General features: G+C 42.1%; 1 protein-coding gene across 16 annotated transcripts in view; it reads left to right on the top strand.

Annotated features, from left to right (window-relative positions):
* The first annotated feature begins 785 nt into the window (after positions 1 to 785).
* The window catches only part of slit2 (slit homolog 2 (Drosophila)), an 86904-nt gene continuing 69400 nt past the window's right edge, over positions 786 to 18289 (top strand). For 8 of the 16 annotated variants that reach the window (XM_039796446.1, XM_039796468.1, XM_039796474.1 and 5 more), the window contains exons 1-4: positions 787 to 1742; positions 2684 to 2755; positions 4521 to 4592; positions 11139 to 11210. In XM_039796446.1, coding sequence (XP_039652380.1) covers positions 1534 to 1742; positions 2684 to 2755; positions 4521 to 4592; positions 11139 to 11210 — 425 coding nt within the window. In that variant the 5' untranslated portion in view covers positions 787 to 1533. Of the gene's footprint in view, positions 1743 to 2683; positions 2756 to 4520; positions 4593 to 11138; positions 11211 to 18289 lie in introns of all 16 variants that reach the window. The other 8 variants (XM_039796414.1, XM_039796378.1, XM_039796394.1 and 5 more) reach the window with 2 other exon arrangements.

The following is an 18289-nucleotide window of genomic DNA, read 5'->3' as shown; positions in this document are numbered from 1 at the left end:
TTACATGTTTTTCACTATATGGATTCCACACCTTAGAGTAACTGTTGAGCTGCACATATGTATGCCATTTTTAAACATTAGTAAAATCTCTGCATTTGCAAATGTAACTCATAATGCAGGCACTATTGTGAGCCTGTTCAGCTGTAGGTTGCCGCTTTGTTTTGTAGCATTTGCCACTGCATCCAAACACAGGGAAGAAATAGTTTCTTAAAGTTTGAAATGAGTGCTCGAAAGTATGTCTAAGTCTATGTTTGCTGAATTTGTCATAATTCATAATGATTAGACATAACTTGTGTTTGCATATGCAGTGCATGTGGTCCCAGGTGCGGTGTCGTTGTAATGTGTCTTTGTGGATACTGAAGGTAAAAGAGCAACAAATGAGTCTATATAGAACTTCATTCTTTGTTCACCCCTGTGGAAATTTAAGAATCAGATGGGGTTTCCCCCATTTTATCCACGTTTAGTTTTACGGAGAAGCTCTGTCGCCTTCCTGAGGCCAGATAAATAAAGCATCAGGTGACCGGGACACTGCAGTGAGAATGAAAGTCCCCTTCCGAGGTCAAACTGTTGCTGTTTGACTGACGGCCAGTTGGAAACCTGCTACTACCTTGAGGGAAAACGCTGTACGTGAGTTTGTGTGTGCCCGTGTGTCTGTCGAGAGATAGAGAGAGGGAGTGAGAGTTGACTAAACAGATGCAGTAGCAGTCGTGCACGCTCTCTCTCTCGCTCTCTCTCTCTCTGTCTCTCTCTCTCTCTCTCTCTCTCTCTCTCTCTCTCTCTCCTCCTTCTCGGGAGAAGCGCTTTGACGCACCACGCAGAGTTGGATTATAGTATTGCGCGCTGGTCTTTAACGGGGCTTTTTCCTCCCTCACTGTCTACACCCTTGTCACTGACCGGCCATTGATATACATGTGTGATCGGAATCAATATCTCTCCACCTGCTGAGCTTTTTGGAAAAACCGAGCGCTGCCATTGACTCCTCTCTACGGACGCGTGTTGTGAATTAATAACCAAGACAGCCTCACCTGGAGTGTATGTGTGTGTGTAGGCTATGTGTCTGTGTATATATGCTCTATAAGTGTGTGTGAGAGTGTGTTTTTCTGGATCATATTGAGGAGCGAGGTGTTTCACTGGCTTGGTTCCGCACACACACATACACAGACACATCACACACCGTGGGGATTTGGGCACCGCATGCCGGGGACATGTGGAAGTTTGCGCCGCTGTAGCGCAGCCAGAGAGCCGGTCCACCGCCTCGTCGACCTCCTCTCTCACTGTCCAGGGGGACCAAATTCCTGGTTCACAGCCTTCACACATCGAAACCCCCTCTAAGAAGACCCAAATGTAAATTCAGAAAGAGACATTTCAGAAACACGTCTGAAAGGGGAGGACAGCGAAAACGAGGACGGCATCCCGTTGCGTGCAGAGTTTGGTGAATTGTTTCGGGGATTTCAGAGCTTTTATTTTTTTTAACGCCCTTGCATTTTCTCAGTATTTTGTGGGTCTCATATTGGACCCCCACTTGCCGCAGTGATGGTGGGAGCTCTGAGCCCCGTTGGCCCTGGCCGCTCCCCGGTGACTGCGTTGGGACTGCTGGTGGCTGTTCTGGTATCGGTCCTGTCCGGCGGAGCGGACGGCCAGCCCTGCCCGGCCCAGTGCTCCTGCACCGGGACTACAGTGGACTGTCACGGCCAAGGGCTCCGCAGCGTGCCCAGGAATATACCCCGCAACACGGAGAGACTGTGAGTAGGCTACCGAGTGGGGGACGCTTTTAACAGCACAGTTTTGCTTTAATGCGCATAACATTTCCCAAACAATTTCAACACACTTCACAGGGGAAATCCCTAGAATATGGTAGCCTATATTTCTTTGTGCGTCAGAGATGCTGAATAACAAGTGTGCGCTGACCTTATGGGCTAGATAGTATTTGTAATAAAGCTTCTTCTCCAGGAGGTTTACAGCAACCGTATCACACTTTCTGGTAAACTATTTAATAGGCCTATACACTAAGATATATCGCCACCAATGATGTTAATGATAATGTTCCTTTTTTAAATTTATATTCTTGTTGCTGCACTTGTATTTCCCGTCCTTTTAAACAAAGCTACATGCTGTAGAATATAAGGAGGATTGTTTCCTTGGGGACCACATCTTAATAGCGCAAGGCTTTAAATGTGAACTAACGTCAAAAACTACATCGCAACATCTGTAAATGATGCTAAATGTAAATGTTGTTGTGTAATGTAACCTGTAAAAACACGTGAGTTCGTATTGCTTGTATTTAATGTGAGGATTAGTTATTGCTGATCGCGGAGCTGAAGTTAGGGGCACTGCTGTGGTTGTGTTGGTGGTTTCGCACTGTTGCATTAGCACAGCCTCCGTAGACCACATCGGTTTGTCTGAAGACCAGCAAGTTAATCAAAAACGGATTTGGACAAGTGGCTTTGAGTTAAACAGGCCGTGTTTTATTAGTCAGAGACCCCTTGATGAAATTATAATTTGCCCAGTAATAGTGCAGCGGCTCAATTTCTCTGACGCTCAAATGACAATTCTGCATTGGCCATGAACGGCACACCAAGTTTTAACAAAAAACCCTTCAGCTCACCTCACTTGTCCTTGTTTTAATAACATATCATGTCTCATGTAGGATACTGACTGTCCCTTTACGCATTTCTCTGTCCAGGGATCTGAATGCAAACAACCTCACTAAAATCACCAAGGCGGATTTTGCAGGACTGAGGCATCTGCGAGTGTTGTAAGTGTCTTTTATCTATTTCTCATTTCTTCTCTCTCCTCCTTTGCAGTTGCAAAAGAAAAACAAAAATACTCTCACGCACGTCTCTGACAAGCAGCACCTTGCAATTCCACCAACTTTCCCCTCCAAATAACACAACACACAGATTTCACAGTTTCCAATGCTGTTCAGCATCATCATAGCTCATCAGCATCCCTGGAGCTGCCGCATGCAGCAATGCGTCTAGAAGCGCCAGCTTCATTGAGTCTGTATGTGTTTAAACAGAATAGCCATTGCACCTGTTAATACTGTCGTGTTAATCTGCCAGTGGAAGTGTCAGGAGGGGCTTATTTTAACCACCGGGCAAAGAGGGAAAGAGATAGCGGTCATTAGGTGTAACCGCGGAGGGAGGAATGCAGCTGGAAGGGAGGGAGGGTGGAAGGAAAGGGAAGGGAAGAGTCAAGTAAGAACAGGTTTCTTACCTGGGATACATCCAGGTTAACAGTGGGACAGGGATAGCCTGCCCGTGTGTGTGTGTGTGTGTGTGTGTGTGTGTGTGTGTGTGTGTGTGTGTGTGTGTGTGTGTGTGTGTGTGTGTGTGTGTGTGTGTGTGTGTAGTGTGTGAGTGAGCGAGTGAGTGTGTGTGTGCGTGTGTGTGTGTGTTTGTGCTATCCAGCTGCTTAAAGTGAATGGCAGGGAATACACATTGTTGGAATTCCTACAGAGATTATGTCCTTAATTGTGTGTGTGTGTGTGTGTGTGTGTGTGTGTGTTTCCTGTGTGTTGTTTCATCATGTCTGCTTGCCTGCAGTCACACGGAACCACAACCATTAAAATTTTAATTAGAGCTGCAACAATTAGTCAATCGAAAACCAATTTATTGGCAAGCACTCTTGAGTTTCTTTTTTTTAAGCAAAAAATGCCCACAAAACAACAAAATCCTGGTTGCAGCTTCTCAAATTTTAGGATGTAGCCTACTTCTTTTTTGTAATATATGATAGTCAGTGAAATGTATTTGGGTTTTGGCCTGTTGGTTGGTTAAAACAAACCTTTTTAATGACATTGCTTTGAACGTTGTGAGAGGTGTTCAGTAGTTTTCCGTAATGAAAATAATTGTTAGTTGCAGCCCTAATTTTAATGTTCAAACTGCTTCTAGGTTCCTGTTTGTCACGAGTGTACACCACACAGCTTATAAAAATGTGTGTTTGTATGTGTAGCTGCTTGGCTTGGTCAGCACAGTGCTCTGGGGGCAGTTGTGCTAGTGTAAGTGAATGAGTAGTCACAGCTATGTGGTTAGATAGAGTAAATTGGATGATAGATGAGTTGCTGTCCTACTGATGGACCAGTTTTAAAGTCAATTCTGGGGCTCCATCGACCTGCCGCTGATTGTCTTCTCTCTCTCTCTCTCTCTCTCTCTCTCTCTCTCTCTCTCTCTCTCTCTCTCTCTCTTGCTGTTTCAACATTCTATCACTTTCCATCTCCACCAATCTGTTTTTCTTCTTTTTCTTCACATCGCTGCCACCTGTCTTCTCCATCTCTCTCTCCCTCCTCTTCAATGTCTTTGCCTCTCTCGTGTCCTATCTCACTCTATTTCACCTTCTCTTCTTCTCTTTACTCCCTCTTATCTGTGGCCCCATCCAGCCATCTTTCTCCTTCTCTTTAACCTCTCACAGTGTCATCGCACAAATCACTCTGTCAGCTCTCACGCTCTATGTGTCTCTCTATCACTCTCTTTTTTTCTGTCCAGTGCTTATCGTCTCACTCTCTCCTGGTATTTCTCTTTCAGGCAGCTAATGGAGAACAAAATCACCACAATCGAGAGAGGGGCCTTCCAGGACTTAAAGGAGCTGGAGAGACTGTAAGTTACATTTTTGAATCATAGAAGCCGCCATTTTATCCCTTAACACATTTTCTGTAGAAATAAACATGTCAGGATGCTTATCTTTGAAAACATACTGTAAGCAGACACATGGAGGTGACAAGGGAAAAAACAACATAGTGAGATGTTGGCCTGCCAAGATCTACCAGAACAACTTCAATACTCCTTATCTTCGATTCTACAAGTCTGTGGAGCTCTTCTGGAAGTATGAACATCAATGTTCCTCAACTCGTTCCCTGATTCAGTGTTTTGATTATGTTGGTGGCGTTATTTGTCACACCGTGTGGAAATCTTGGTCACAATCTCTGTCTGATGGTGCGATATCCATTTTGGAAGTCAGATTGTGCTGTGAATACCTGCCGAATCGTAGCGCTATAGAAACATGTTATCAACTTGTGCCATCCATCTGCTGCTATCATGGTTTGAAAATGCAGCAAATATTTTTTGCCGGATATTGCACAGGAAACTGAACCTAAACGCATCAGTCTTCTAAAAGGGTTCAGCTGGGTCGAGACCTGGTGGTTTTAAAGGTTATAACGTAAGATTTTAATCATTTTTCTGCTCATCAAACTATTCAGAGACCCTCCCTCCTCATTTGTATGTCTTCATAAATGTTAAATTTGACCGTCATGACGTCGGTTGCCAATGTCTCAGTCCAAAAGGAAAACTTTAAAATAAACAGCCAGAGGTTGTTATGGCGCTGGCCAGGAATCACTGGTATTCAGCATCCAACCCTGAGGCAGTTATGGCATAATTAAGTCTTGGTAGTATGTGAGAGAGCAAGACAGAGGGGGGATGCAGACCCCTGACTGCTGATATGTCTATTGTGTCGACTGTCAACTTTGCTTGATGTGTGAGCTGTCCGTTTCTGTGTGTGTTTGTGTGTTAAGTGGCCTGACTGCAATGACATGCTGGAATGCAGCAGACTGTGACATAGTATGAGGAGGCTTAGAGACAAGCTTTTAATTAAAGACACCTAAAAATCCTCGCTGCATACACAAACGTTTACAAAAACACAGACGTACCTGTGTACACACAGATATATCCACCTGTACACATACACAGACGTAAATACAGCACTAAATCAAATAAAGGTAGTTCTTTATTTTTTATGAAAGCTGTTTTAGGTAAATTCGTCAGGAGTTGTCTGGAGGAAAAGGATGAAGTATTATGATTCCCCGGCTGCTCTTGTCTTGGGTGTGTCATGCCTGGTCTTTCTCCACTATCTGCTGCACTGTGGCTCTCTTTGTTGACAGAGATAGAAGCTCTGTGGATCACTATAAGGAATCTGCTAGTGTTTCTCATGCAACCAGCGCTGGGTTCTGTCCAGCTAAGCAGATCTGGGAATTCCTGCCCAGAGCTGCAGACAACGAGGGCAATATTTAACTGCAGATAGTCCAGTTTTAACAGTACATTTTGAATGTGATTTCCCCTTTTTTTATGTGATGGTACATGCTCTCATGCATACACATGAGCAAAACAGGCCCCAACACACACATGCACATACAATGTAGACTAGTCCTTAAACAGCAACAGATACAGTCTTACACATCTGCTGTCAAACTATTCATGCTGCTCTGATGGCAACAAACACATTTGACAGCAGCTAACTTTCTGACACAACATGGCTGTTTTCTGTTGTCCTCGCCAGGGTTTTCAACTGTAATTTAGCTTCTCTGGCGTGGCATGTTCACAAACACAAAGGTGGAGTCAGTCATCAATGCCCCCCCGCAGCCGCCAGACAATGGCACGTCTCCGGAGTCTGGAGTCTGGGGGCTCATTTCAAAGGCCTCCGTCCTCTGGGGGGCTGGAGGGGGGCCTGCTGGGCACCACTACCCGGAGGAGAGGGCCCTAAGCTGGGCTGACCGATCCACAGTGACTGCCCCCCACGGGGGTGGAAAACGGTTCCCCTTCTCATCCCTTTTTTGCGACCGGCCCTGCAGGGCTGGGCAGGGTGGGGTCAGGTGTGGGGCAGTAGCTGGAGGAGGGGTCAGTGGTCGAAGGAGGTGTGGAGGAGATAGGCATGTCATAACACACGTGCACATACACAAAAACATGCATGGTATGGATACATTCATGCATGCGCATTAACTTACGCAAGGCTGCTCTGTCAGTACTGGTTTAATCTTGATTCTCCAACCCCCCACCCCCTCCTTACACCCACTCATGCCTTCATTCAGTCTTTAACCTCTCCTCATGTTTTTCTTCCATACCCACCCATCTTGTTCTCTCTCTATTGTCCTGTGCTTATAGGAATGTCATTCTTAACTATCCCTGTAGATTATGAAGAATAGAAAAGAGAGGAGTTCCTGATCCTCTTATCCTCCTATCACATTTGACTGGTTTATAGCCCCTATCCAATTCAAAGTATGTGAGATTGAAGATGATAGCAGCCACAGATATGCAGAGAGAAAGGAAACAGTAATTACAGGTATTAAGAGAATGAATTCAGAGAACAGCAGTGTGAAAAGGCCTCAAATAATTAGCCTGTAATAGAGTAATCACATTGTCAAAGATAATTTTAACAGCAATGAATAATTGTAAAACAGATTACAGGTAGTGAGATGTGTCTATCAACAGTGATTACAAACTAGATAATTAAACCTCAAACTAAGTGATTGTGTTGTAATATGTGAACAATCTGACTATCAAAAGATAACTGTAACAGTGAGGCCAAATAGCGGGATATGGATTTCAAAGGAAAGCACTGGATTAGTGCTAAATGATTAGCTCTAAAGCCTGTGAGTGATGACATTGTTCTCTCTGATAATTTCAGTTTTTTTTTTTTAAGCGACAGAGCTTGAAATTGTCTGCATACAAAAAGCCATTTTTAAGTACAACAGTTCTGTCTAAAAATTATTTTGGATAGATTTTCCAGAGTCCCTGTCTGTCTGTACAGCTGCTAAACTTTGTTAAATTTGTTGGTTAACACCAGTTAGCAGTGGAAATGCTCAAAGTTCAGGGAAAAGCTCTTCAATACGGCTCAATGCTGTGTTTTAGGGCAGATATGTTATCTGTCATCCATATATAAATAACAGATCAGATTTGAGTGTGTAAAACTTTGGTGAACGATAGTTGACGTCACATGACATACACAAACTCTTGGACACACTCACACTGGTGTTTTAAAATAAAGATGTCCACTAGGTTTGGGATATAACTACAGTATGATAACAGTACTGTGTGTGTGTGTATATGTGTGTGTGTGTGTGTGTGTGTGTGTGTGTGTGTGTGTGTGTGTGTGTGTGTGTGTGTGTGTGTGTGTGTGTGTGTGTGTATTGTATTATGGCAGCAATGGCATTGGTGGAATAATGATTGGTTTCTGAGGTGGTTTGTTATTTTCTTCCCAACTGGGGCCTACTACACATCTACAAGGCTGTGGAGAAAGTAGTGTGTGCGTATGTGTGTGTTTCTGTATTTTATGTTTATGTGGGTATGCGTACACATTTGCGGGAATGTGTGTGTGGTGTGCGTGTGTGTGTGTGTTTACTGTGTGGTTTGTGGCCCTCTAGCATCTGTTTATGATTGCAGGGATTATCACCATGCTGCAATGTGACATTAGCTTGTTTGAGTGACTATCACACCTCAGACTACTGGCGACTCAGTCCTCATTCACTTTCAGCCAGACTTTGACTAATGAATCACGACTGTGGAAGTACTCTGAGGGTGTTTATGTGCATGCACGAACACACACAATGATACATTCCTTCAGGTCCAGAAACAAACCACTAAATCACTACTGACGACTAGATTATTTGAGTCACAGGTGGTCAGTACTTTTAGATGGACACTAGAGGTGTTCAGTACATGTAGAAACACATCTTCAACACTGAATCTTCAAACCAAACTGACTGCACTAAATCTCTATCATTTACATGGTTTGTATGTTCCTGACCTTCCTCGTAACACAAAGTTTACACAAGGTGTTTGATGGTTCTGTAAATGTCTGGTGGCTGTCAAAGTAAGTTAGGACACTCATTACAATGATGCCAGATTTTTTTAAATCGACATGTCGGCAAATTTTTTTCAGAATGTATAGTAGTTAAAGTGGAAACTTTTATGAATACAATTTAATGAATATCCAACAATTTTGATATTCAAGTAATTGTTTATTTTATAAGTAAATATTAAAAAAATGTCAAACATAATGCGAGAATTGACAGTTTTTTTCTTTTTAATATCAATGTAAACTCTTTATTTAGGTTTTAGACTGGCAGACAAAACTGGTCATTAGAAGATGTCACCTTGGGCTCTGGGAAATTGTAAAGGACATTTTTCTAGTCTAGTTTCTTAAAGGTGGAGTCTGTGATTTAGATTATTGATATTTGAACTTACAGCCCTCCCGTCAGTGCTCCTTCAGAAAATTAGCATGTGCCAGATTTACCATCCCTCTCGCTCCCACTGCCTTTCTCTTTATACAAACAGGGTATTTCCCCTGTCCTGTGAACAAGCACCAACAGAATTCCCATTTCCCATTTACAGAGCCAGGGCTGTGTATGACCACCAGATTTTCTTGCAGCGCACACACAGAAAGGACAGCTAGCGGACCGTGAGGAGATATTCGCTGAATATGACAAAACATGTATTGGATGAGAACCGCTGACTGCACCTTTAGGTTTAGGGGCTAAAGGAGTGACTTCATTAGGCTGGAGCGTCTTGAGCTGTAACATTTGCAGAGGTTGTTGTATCGTGAATGCTGTTTCGTTATCCCTTAGAGCAGATAAAATAACACGTTTGCATCCAGTGTACGCCACGTCCTTTGTGTGGCATATACAAAATGAAAGTATGTACGTTGTAGAAATGCAGATTACATGACAAGGCCAATTCATAAAATCAATAAATAATTCTCATGTTACTTTTATGGCTCGGAAATTAGTAAAATATGGTGGTTAAGGTGTTAACATGATTGTTGAAATAATCAGACAGTTATGAACAAAATAACTGAGTGCATTTAAACGCATGACACCTTAGAGAATCAGAATGGTTTTGATCCTTCACTGTCTTTACTTCATTCTCTCAGTCTCCTAGTCTGACAGCATTGCATCTATTTTAAGAGAATGAGCTCATAGCTCACAATGTGCTCCTTCCTCCACCCCACCTCCAGCACCAGTCCGCGCACTCACCCAGGGGAGGTCTAGCCCACTAACGGGTGCTCATGGCTGGGCAGGACCTGCAGGAGGAGTGGGGCCTCTCTGCAGGACCACGTGGGGCTCTTAGCCATCAGAGCCAGCGTTCACGGAAGAGGAGTGAATAATTTAGAAACATCATTTCTGCAGGGATGTTAAATATTTAAGTGGCCTCTGATGTAACTGTGGAGTGTGAATGTGCGTGCATGTGCGCATGCACGTTCATATATTTGTGCAGTTGTGGGTGGAAGATGGACACAGAGGGGGTGACTTTATTTAGCAAAATAAGGTGAAAGACGAAGGTTAAGCCATTGATAGACTTAACGAGAGTTTTTCTTTTGGAGTTGGTGACATTTTTGAGGTGCATTTATGCGTTTGTATGTCATGCAAACTGTGTATTGTTAGTCAGGGCTTTTTACACTTTTCTTATTAGTTTGAAGCCACTCTTCATTCTGCCTCCATCCTTCATTTACTTCCTCCTTCTCTTTATTCTCCTCCAGTAGTAGCCAGCACAGCATCCGTCGCGGGGCCTGTCATTTGTGTTTGTGTGTGTGTGTGTGTGTGTGTGTGTCAGGGTTAAACTGTTTCAGCAGCCTGTCTCTCATTGTGTCACTCAGTTGCTTCACTCTCCTCTGACTCACATCAAGGCACAACCACACACACACCAACACACACCAGCACACAAACCTCTTCACTGCACTCAATCATGGTTAAATGATTGCATGAAGATTATTAAACTCACCCGAGTTCTCTCAACTCCCCTGTTTGTGTGTGTGTGTGTGTGTGTGTGTGTGTGTGTGTGTGTGTGTGTGTGTGTGTGTGTGTGTGTGTGTGTGTGTGTGTGTGTGTGTGTGTACGTGTGACAGGTTGTTGTGAGTTCTTCCCCTGTGAGGGCCTTGTTTACTCAGTGGGGTCCTTTTCACACATTCGGTAGCCCGGCCAGACTGCCTGTTTGTTTTTCCCACATCATCTCCTCTCCTCCGCCTTTGTGGTAAAAAAAAAAAAAAAAAAAGCCTTCCCCTCCTCCCCTTCATCCGAACCCCTTCTCTCGTCATCCTCCCCATGCCTTCTCTTCGTCCTTCTTGAGTTCACTGTTTGTCTGGCAGCCATGTTGTACCCCTTAAATCAGTGGTAACCCAGAGTCTGTTTTTTTGCATATCCGTCAATGAACATGTGTTTGTTTTTGATGTCTCCATCAATTTCTTTATTCTTTCATGCTTCCTCTTACTGCACTGAATTGAATTTCAATCAAAATACATACAACATAATTTGATATGATGACCAGAAAACACAAATCTCACCTAAAATGCTAATAATATACACATGTAACCGCTTCACCCACACTGTCTGGAAAGGGCTACGTAGAGTTTATTCCCTAATGTATGCTGTGTTTTTCCAGGCGCCTGAATCGGAATAATCTGGCCGTCTTCCCCGAGCTGCTTTTCCTGGGAACAACAAAGCTTTACAGACTGTAAGTCATTTCTCTATCTCTAGCCATCACTCAATTGCTCTGCATTGTTTACTGAAATATTGTTAATTTCCTCATGTGTTCAGTTTAACGAGAGCACTGTAAAAAGGCTGTGTTTATGTGTATCCCCACAAGCTTGTACAGGTCATTGACTGTGACTTAAAATGACATGGTGAAATATGTTACAGACGTTGTAAAGTACAGAAAAAATATCTGGTTTTCTTGGTGACGCAGCTGTGGTGTTTCACTTGGATGAAGGAGTGAGAAGACTGAGGGAACAGATTTTACATGGTCTACTCTAGAAGCCAGTTCAGTAGCTAATGGAGATTAGCACTCCAACAGCTGCTGCCCACTGGGAGAGGTGTGTGTGTGTGTGTGTGTGTGTGTGTGTGTGTGTGTGTGTGTGTGTGTGTGTGTGTGTGTGTGTGATGGGGAGGAGAAAGTGAGGAAGACAGATCAAGGGAGATATAAGCAGCGAAACACAGAAACAGGTTTCTCTTCTGAAGTTACGTTTTGTGTTTCACAGGCAGAAAATAGTTTCAGTCACAGAACATAAAGGTTCCAGTTTGCATTCAAACAAGTGAACCACTGTTTGTTTTTCGTCAAGCTACTTTTACTCTTCACTCACAGCCTGAGTGTCTGTACTGTAAACCGAGCTGTGGATTTCCAGTATTGTAGGGCTGGGCAGCAACGCTGCTGAAACTGTGGGTACTAACTTCCCGTCATGGTTGTTTGTGGTCTCAGGGAATGATTATGGTTGCATATATTTATCTGTGTGGCTGAATATATTTATCTAAAACAATATTGAAATGCTCAGATGATTCAGAGAGTGTGTGGAAGTTGTTTATGTTCTGCGGCCGCTACGGTGGTTAGCTGGGCTCGACCTGCCGTGTCTAAGGGTGTGTGTGCGTCTATGTTTCTGCAAGTATGTGTGCGAGTTTCTCAAGGCCAAGAGTTGGCATATTGCTCAGCGTGTGGGCCGAGGTAAAAATACAACTCGGATATACTGCTCTCTGCTCAGCTGTCACAGACAAGCGGCCTCCCTGTTTGTGTGTGTGTGTGTGTGTGTGTGTGTGTGTGTGTGTGTGTGTGTGTGTGTGTGTGTGTGTGTGTGTGTGTGTGTAAGCCTTAGCTCCTCAGGTGTATGTGTTTAGCAGAGGGTCCCTTGTTGGCTGCACATCTTTACCAAACACACACACTTCATTCAGCATAATAGTAATGATGTTGTGTTAAAAACAAATCTGTAAAAACTACTGTAGTACAATATGAAATTACCCAGTAGACCGAGGAAGAAAGAAAACTGACAATCGACAGAAAGTCGCTAAATGACAATGAAAACAAAATGGCCAAGCTGGCGCCGTTGCAGCCGCAAAGCTACAAGCAGATTTGTCAGACGTATGGAAGTCATTCAGTACGAACAACAACCACAGAGGCTTAGCAAATAGTATTTAGGGCTGTTTGGTCAATATTAAATCTTATGTCTACTTTTACACCCCCTACAGTGTATTTTTATTTTTAGAAAGCACAACAAGAAACCCTTGAGAACCTCTGGAGTGGAATCTTGTGAAGTTTTAAGTAGTGGTCAGAAGGTATGTGCGAACTGGACCGACTTTGGTTCTTGCGACAGTATTGCTATAAATGAACACTTGCTCAACCTGCTATTATGAAAATTATGTTTTTACTTTTTTGGGGCTTGGAAAATGTGTGTGTGTGTGTGTGTGTGTGTGTGTGTGTGTGTGTGTGTGTGTGTGTGTGTGTGTGTGTGTGTGTGTGTGTGAGAGAGAGTACTTGCTGGATGTGTTTAAAGGGTCAGGTGTGAGATACGCCATGCATTTTAGAGGAAATATAATTTCTGCTTGAATTATGTGAACCTGCAGCATTTGTTTTTAAAACCAGTAAGTGTGACATACTTACACTGCAGGTTCAAGACCTGGGTTTGCATCGTGCATGATGTGTTGTTGGTCTAGACATCTAAAACATGTTTAAGATTTGGGAATAATCATTGTCTTGGTTATTGAAAATATCAACACATCCAATCTCACGCTTCAAGTCAGTGTTGATTTTTTTCAATATTAACCAAAACCACTTTCTTTTAGTTTACCGGTAGTTTAGTTAATTTGATATAATGAGAATGAGAGCATAATGTTGTGTCCAAAAAGTCTTCTTGTTTACTATACAGCCATTTTATATGAGTGTCCAAATAAGTGTGACATATATGCACTATATACTGCCCTTAAAAGCCTATGATGAAATGATAAAAGTTCTATAGATGCAAAAATGAGTGTGTGTGACTCCACGCCCGTCACTGATGACGCATCACGATGATCACACATAAGTGTCTGAAATCCCAATTTGCTGCACGCTATAGAGTTAATAATTTAGTGTCTATTAAATAGGGATTAGTGAATGAGTGAACAAAGGAGTGATTTCAGACACAGCTGATCCTGATGTAAAGATAGCAAAGTTGCAGGAGTCCAAGTGATTAGGCAAGACCATATTATGGTATAAACCAACACAATAAATATCTACACTCAGTTGCCAGTTTATTCGGTTCACCTATAGCATAAACTGATTCAATCTAATACAACAGTCCTGCAGTAAATCCTCCCTTCATGAAGGTTTTATTTTTCAGTATTTTCTTTTCCTTGTTGCCATTGGCGATCATGTGCAAAGTTATATCAGGTGACTAAGATGAATATAAAACAACAGAACAATTATACACAACTCAATTAACAAGTAAAATGGGGTTCTTTAATAGGATGCAAAGACACGAGGAATGTAAAGAAATAAGTGCAGTACTATCAGTGATTCCAAATCATTGATTCAATTCTTGCACTTCTATTATGATGCTCCGTTTAGATAAAATGATTCAATAGAATATGATTGTTTTTTTAATGGTGATGATGCAGATGACTCAACTACAGTTAACAAATATATTTGTGTGGCATCTGCTCCCTCCCTCCTCCCTGCCAGTACTCTCTCTCTCTCTCTCTCTCTCTCTCTCTCTCTCTCTCTGACAGAAATCAGTAGTGAGATGAAAGAGGGAGAGATGAAAGAGGGGTTGATGAAGGGATGGGGAGAATAAGAGAATGGGTCACCGCTTCCACAGCTGAAATGTCTGGTTATGCTTGAATATGAGGCTAGATTGATGGGACAGTGTTTGTGTGTACCTATGTGTAGGTGTTATTGTGCAGCTGGGCCACTTCTGGCAAACGTCCCTCAGCAACAGTTTTCCAGGTTACTTTATCAGTGTGTGTGTCTTTTGGTTTTTGTGTCAAGTTGAAGTGTGTTTTGCTTAAAATTTTGCCTTTCCTGTGTTAATTTGCCTGAGCGTTGACAAAGTGAGACATGAAGAGAGATAGAAGAAAAGAAAGAGAGGAAGAGAAATTGAAGGAAAGTTAGTTTTACCTCAGTCCTTCACCAGGAGAGTCAACATGGACAAGTTGATTAGGGGGAGGAAAATGAGTGAACTTCAGGTCTCACACACATTAAACCTGGGTTAAAGTGGTCTGGGGTTTGAATTGATGAGTGGATGAGGCTACATTTGTGTGTGTGTGTGTGTGTGTGTGTGTGTGTGTGTGTGTGTGTGTGTGTGTGTGTGTGTGTGTGTGTGTGTGTGTGTGTGTGTGTGTTTATGTGTGTGTAATAGTCCCTAATCCTCTGCTAAACGGTGCCCTGATGAGGCTTTACCAGGCAGCATTGTTGCTTAGCAGCATTGAAGGTTGTGGCTTTGTCTTGTGTGAGAGCTTAACCCTGCTGGACGCACACACACACACACACACACACACACACACACACAAACACTCACAGACTCCCACATACGTACCACCTCGGCTGAGACAACAGGCTCAGCACAATGGTCACAAGAGCGCAGGCGTCTTTCAGAAGATGTGGGCTTTCCCAGCGTGTCGACAGTTAACCGACACAGAGGGAGGACGACGACGAGGAGAAAGGAAGAGGAAGAGAGAGGTCAGAGGTAGAAAAGATGAAATTTTCTCTGAGTAAATAATGCTTTTTAATTAAGACAAAGCACGTTGGGCGTTTTAGTTGCCACAGTGACGACGACCTCTGGGTCCCACAGAGGTCAAAGGTGAAGAATGTTCCAGTCAGGAGATCTAAGCAGGAGGTGATTTATAGAAGCGAGGAGGGGGAAATCTCCTCATTCGCATGAACAAAAATCATGACAAATCAAAATTGTAACAGTATCCTCCAAAAGGTACTGGCAGGGAGAGGTTTTTATGCTAAGATCAAACAATTGTAGTGTTTAAAACAACTTTATTATGAGACCAACATGGCCTCCATCAGGGTCATCATACCACATTTTACAAAAAATTATTGAATGCGACACGTATAAAATCAAAAACCTCCAATCAAATATACACAAAGTTCAAAAGTAATTTTATTGTATTCCATAATTGAGAGGTACATTTTGACCTCCCTGTATGCACTTCCGTGTCGTGGACTGGAGTATGGTGTCACCTACATCCATTCAACAAAGAATGCAACCCTGTCTCCTGGAAGTTATGTGTATATAGTCCTTATTTGTTTTGCCAGTTATGTTTTTCGAGAAACACAATCGCTGTGCATACAAAGTGCAGAACTTTGACACTAGAGATCAGGGTACACACTCATGGTAAATCCCACTCATGGTAAAGTTTAGGCAGCAAAAGCACTTTGGTTAAGGTTAGTGAAAGATAGGGAAATAGGAAAGGATCAGCTACATGTCAATAAGATAAAAACATCTTGACTTTTACAATATTTTTTTAAAGATAATTTTTTGGGCCTTTTTGCCTTTAATTGATAGGACAGCTGTAGATAGGAAAGGGGGGATGACATGCACCAAAGGACTGCAGGTTGTAATCAAACCTGGGCCGCTGCGCTAAGGACTGAGCCTTGGTACATGGGGCACACGCTCAACCAGGAAAGCTACCGGGCGCCCCGACTTTTACAAAATTTAACCAAGAAATACGATCTATCTCTAATCTATCAGCGGATATAGGATTACTACTACTATGAATATTGCAGGGAATATGTTGTCAATTACTATATTTACATTCACAAAATATTCTGGTTTTGCCCTAATTCCAAAAAGACAGTATACCTACTAAGCTGTTTACATATCAAAGGAAAATTTATTTTCTAATAAAATAATAAATAAATAATAATTTAATTCCTCTAAAATTTCCATTTCCATTCAGTTGTGCATATGTGCAATTGAAAAGGTCGGTGTTGTGATGTTTGCACATATCCAAAAACCTGTTAATATCCAAGTCTTTCATGATCTTTGAAAGTGTTTCTCCTGACCACCAGAAATTTGGGCTTTTCTTCTGGGCATGCATATCTACCCCAGCCTTGCAAACTGTTGGCTATTTGGTTTGTGTACAACGCACAGAGCTGACCGTAAACAGGTAAGAAACCGTAAACTGTCGCAAAGTGCAGTAAAAACCCAATTTCAGCCACATTCCAAATGTCCAAAGAATGCTTCTAAAACCTGAATAATATTGGCATATTCCACGTCTTAATAAAAAAAATGCTATATTCAGAATAAAAATATAACAATTATTTGATACACTGTTATCTTTGGAGCCAATCTCTCACTCACATCAAGGCCATTCTGACCCTTTTGAGATGTTCATGGGGGGGGGGGAAACAGGACAAAACTAAACTCCTGCTTCTGGTTATTCCAGCTGATGTTCAGTATCTGAAAAGATCACTATCTCCTGGTAGCAAGGTTAGTTGCAGTGTTTTGGATGAGAACATATTTGGCCACTGACTTTGTGTACATAGGATATGCAAATATCTGCCATTATGTCTGTCCGAGGAAATGAAGTTAAGCCTCTGCAGCCCGAGGCGTCTGTGGATGGGCCTCTCTTTCTTTCTTTTTTTCTTTCTTTCTTTCTTTCTATCTAACAAACTTTTAACTTTTAAATTAACGCACACTGGCACAAACATACCATTTACCATTCAGCAATATTTCCTGCCCCCTCCTGTTTCTCTGAATGCACTTTAACAGATATAAAAACTCTCTCTCCCTCTCTCTCTTTCACACACACACACACACACACACACACAGAAAACAGCTCTTTCGAGATCTTTTCAGCACATACAAAGACATATTGTCCAAGAAATGTTTTCATTAGGACTCTTGGATCACACAGATCATATCCAGCCAAACAGGAAAATGTGAATGTTTTTATTTTTCTCTCTTGTGTCATCTGTGTTCACATTATGAATCACTTTGAGTGCAAACCAACAGTTACAACAGTGTGTTGAGGTGTTGAGTGTAAGTGACTCACTCGCTTGCCATCATATGAATCACATGACTGCCTATCTGAATTGCTCAAGGCCACTCATTCCTAAGAAGTGATTTGGCCATTCAGATCCCAACACAATGCTGTATTTCATTCTCAAGCGATTTGAAGAGGACTTGCCAAAGCCCAACTGGCATTATTAAGAGGGCACCAGTACAAAAGATTATGCGATACTGACAGAATGTAAAGATATGAAACGCCCTGCTTGACTTTTACTATGGCTAGAGCTAACTTGTTTATGAATTAGCCCAGGAATTCGCTGAGCTGCTCTGTGCAGCTTTTTACTTCATTATGAACTTTATTTATTTTAACTGGAAACAGTAGCAAAGGAAGACAGCATCTTAGACTTAACGTTAAATACACTTAGTTGCTAGTTTTGTAGACCACCTAGCTAAAACAAATGCGGCCAGTCCTGCAATTAATTGAAATGTTTGGTTTTTGTTAAACTGTTTTACACAGGTGTGTGATCATTTTGTCTTTCGTGCTTTTGAATTGTAGTGCTTAGAGGTATTATTTTATAAAAGATAGACTTCATCTAATACAAAGAATCAGTAGTCCACTCTCCTCTCTGTACAGACAGATTACAGCTGTACTTCCACAAAAACATCATGTTTATGTCAACATGAAACAGATCATCAAATCATAGACTCAAGGGGAAAACATACATATAAATGCACTCACATCAAAGGGCTTCTTCTACTCCATTTATTTGTACTACTACTAACTCACTTTGTTGTGGAACATCAACAAAGTTAAACCTGATCAAATGTT

Source organism: Perca fluviatilis, chromosome 1 (assembly GCF_010015445.1).
Source record: "Perca fluviatilis chromosome 1, GENO_Pfluv_1.0, whole genome shotgun sequence".
Taxonomy (NCBI): Eukaryota; Metazoa; Chordata; class Actinopteri; order Perciformes; family Percidae; genus Perca; species Perca fluviatilis.
This window is presented reverse-complemented; position numbering and strand designations above follow the sequence as displayed.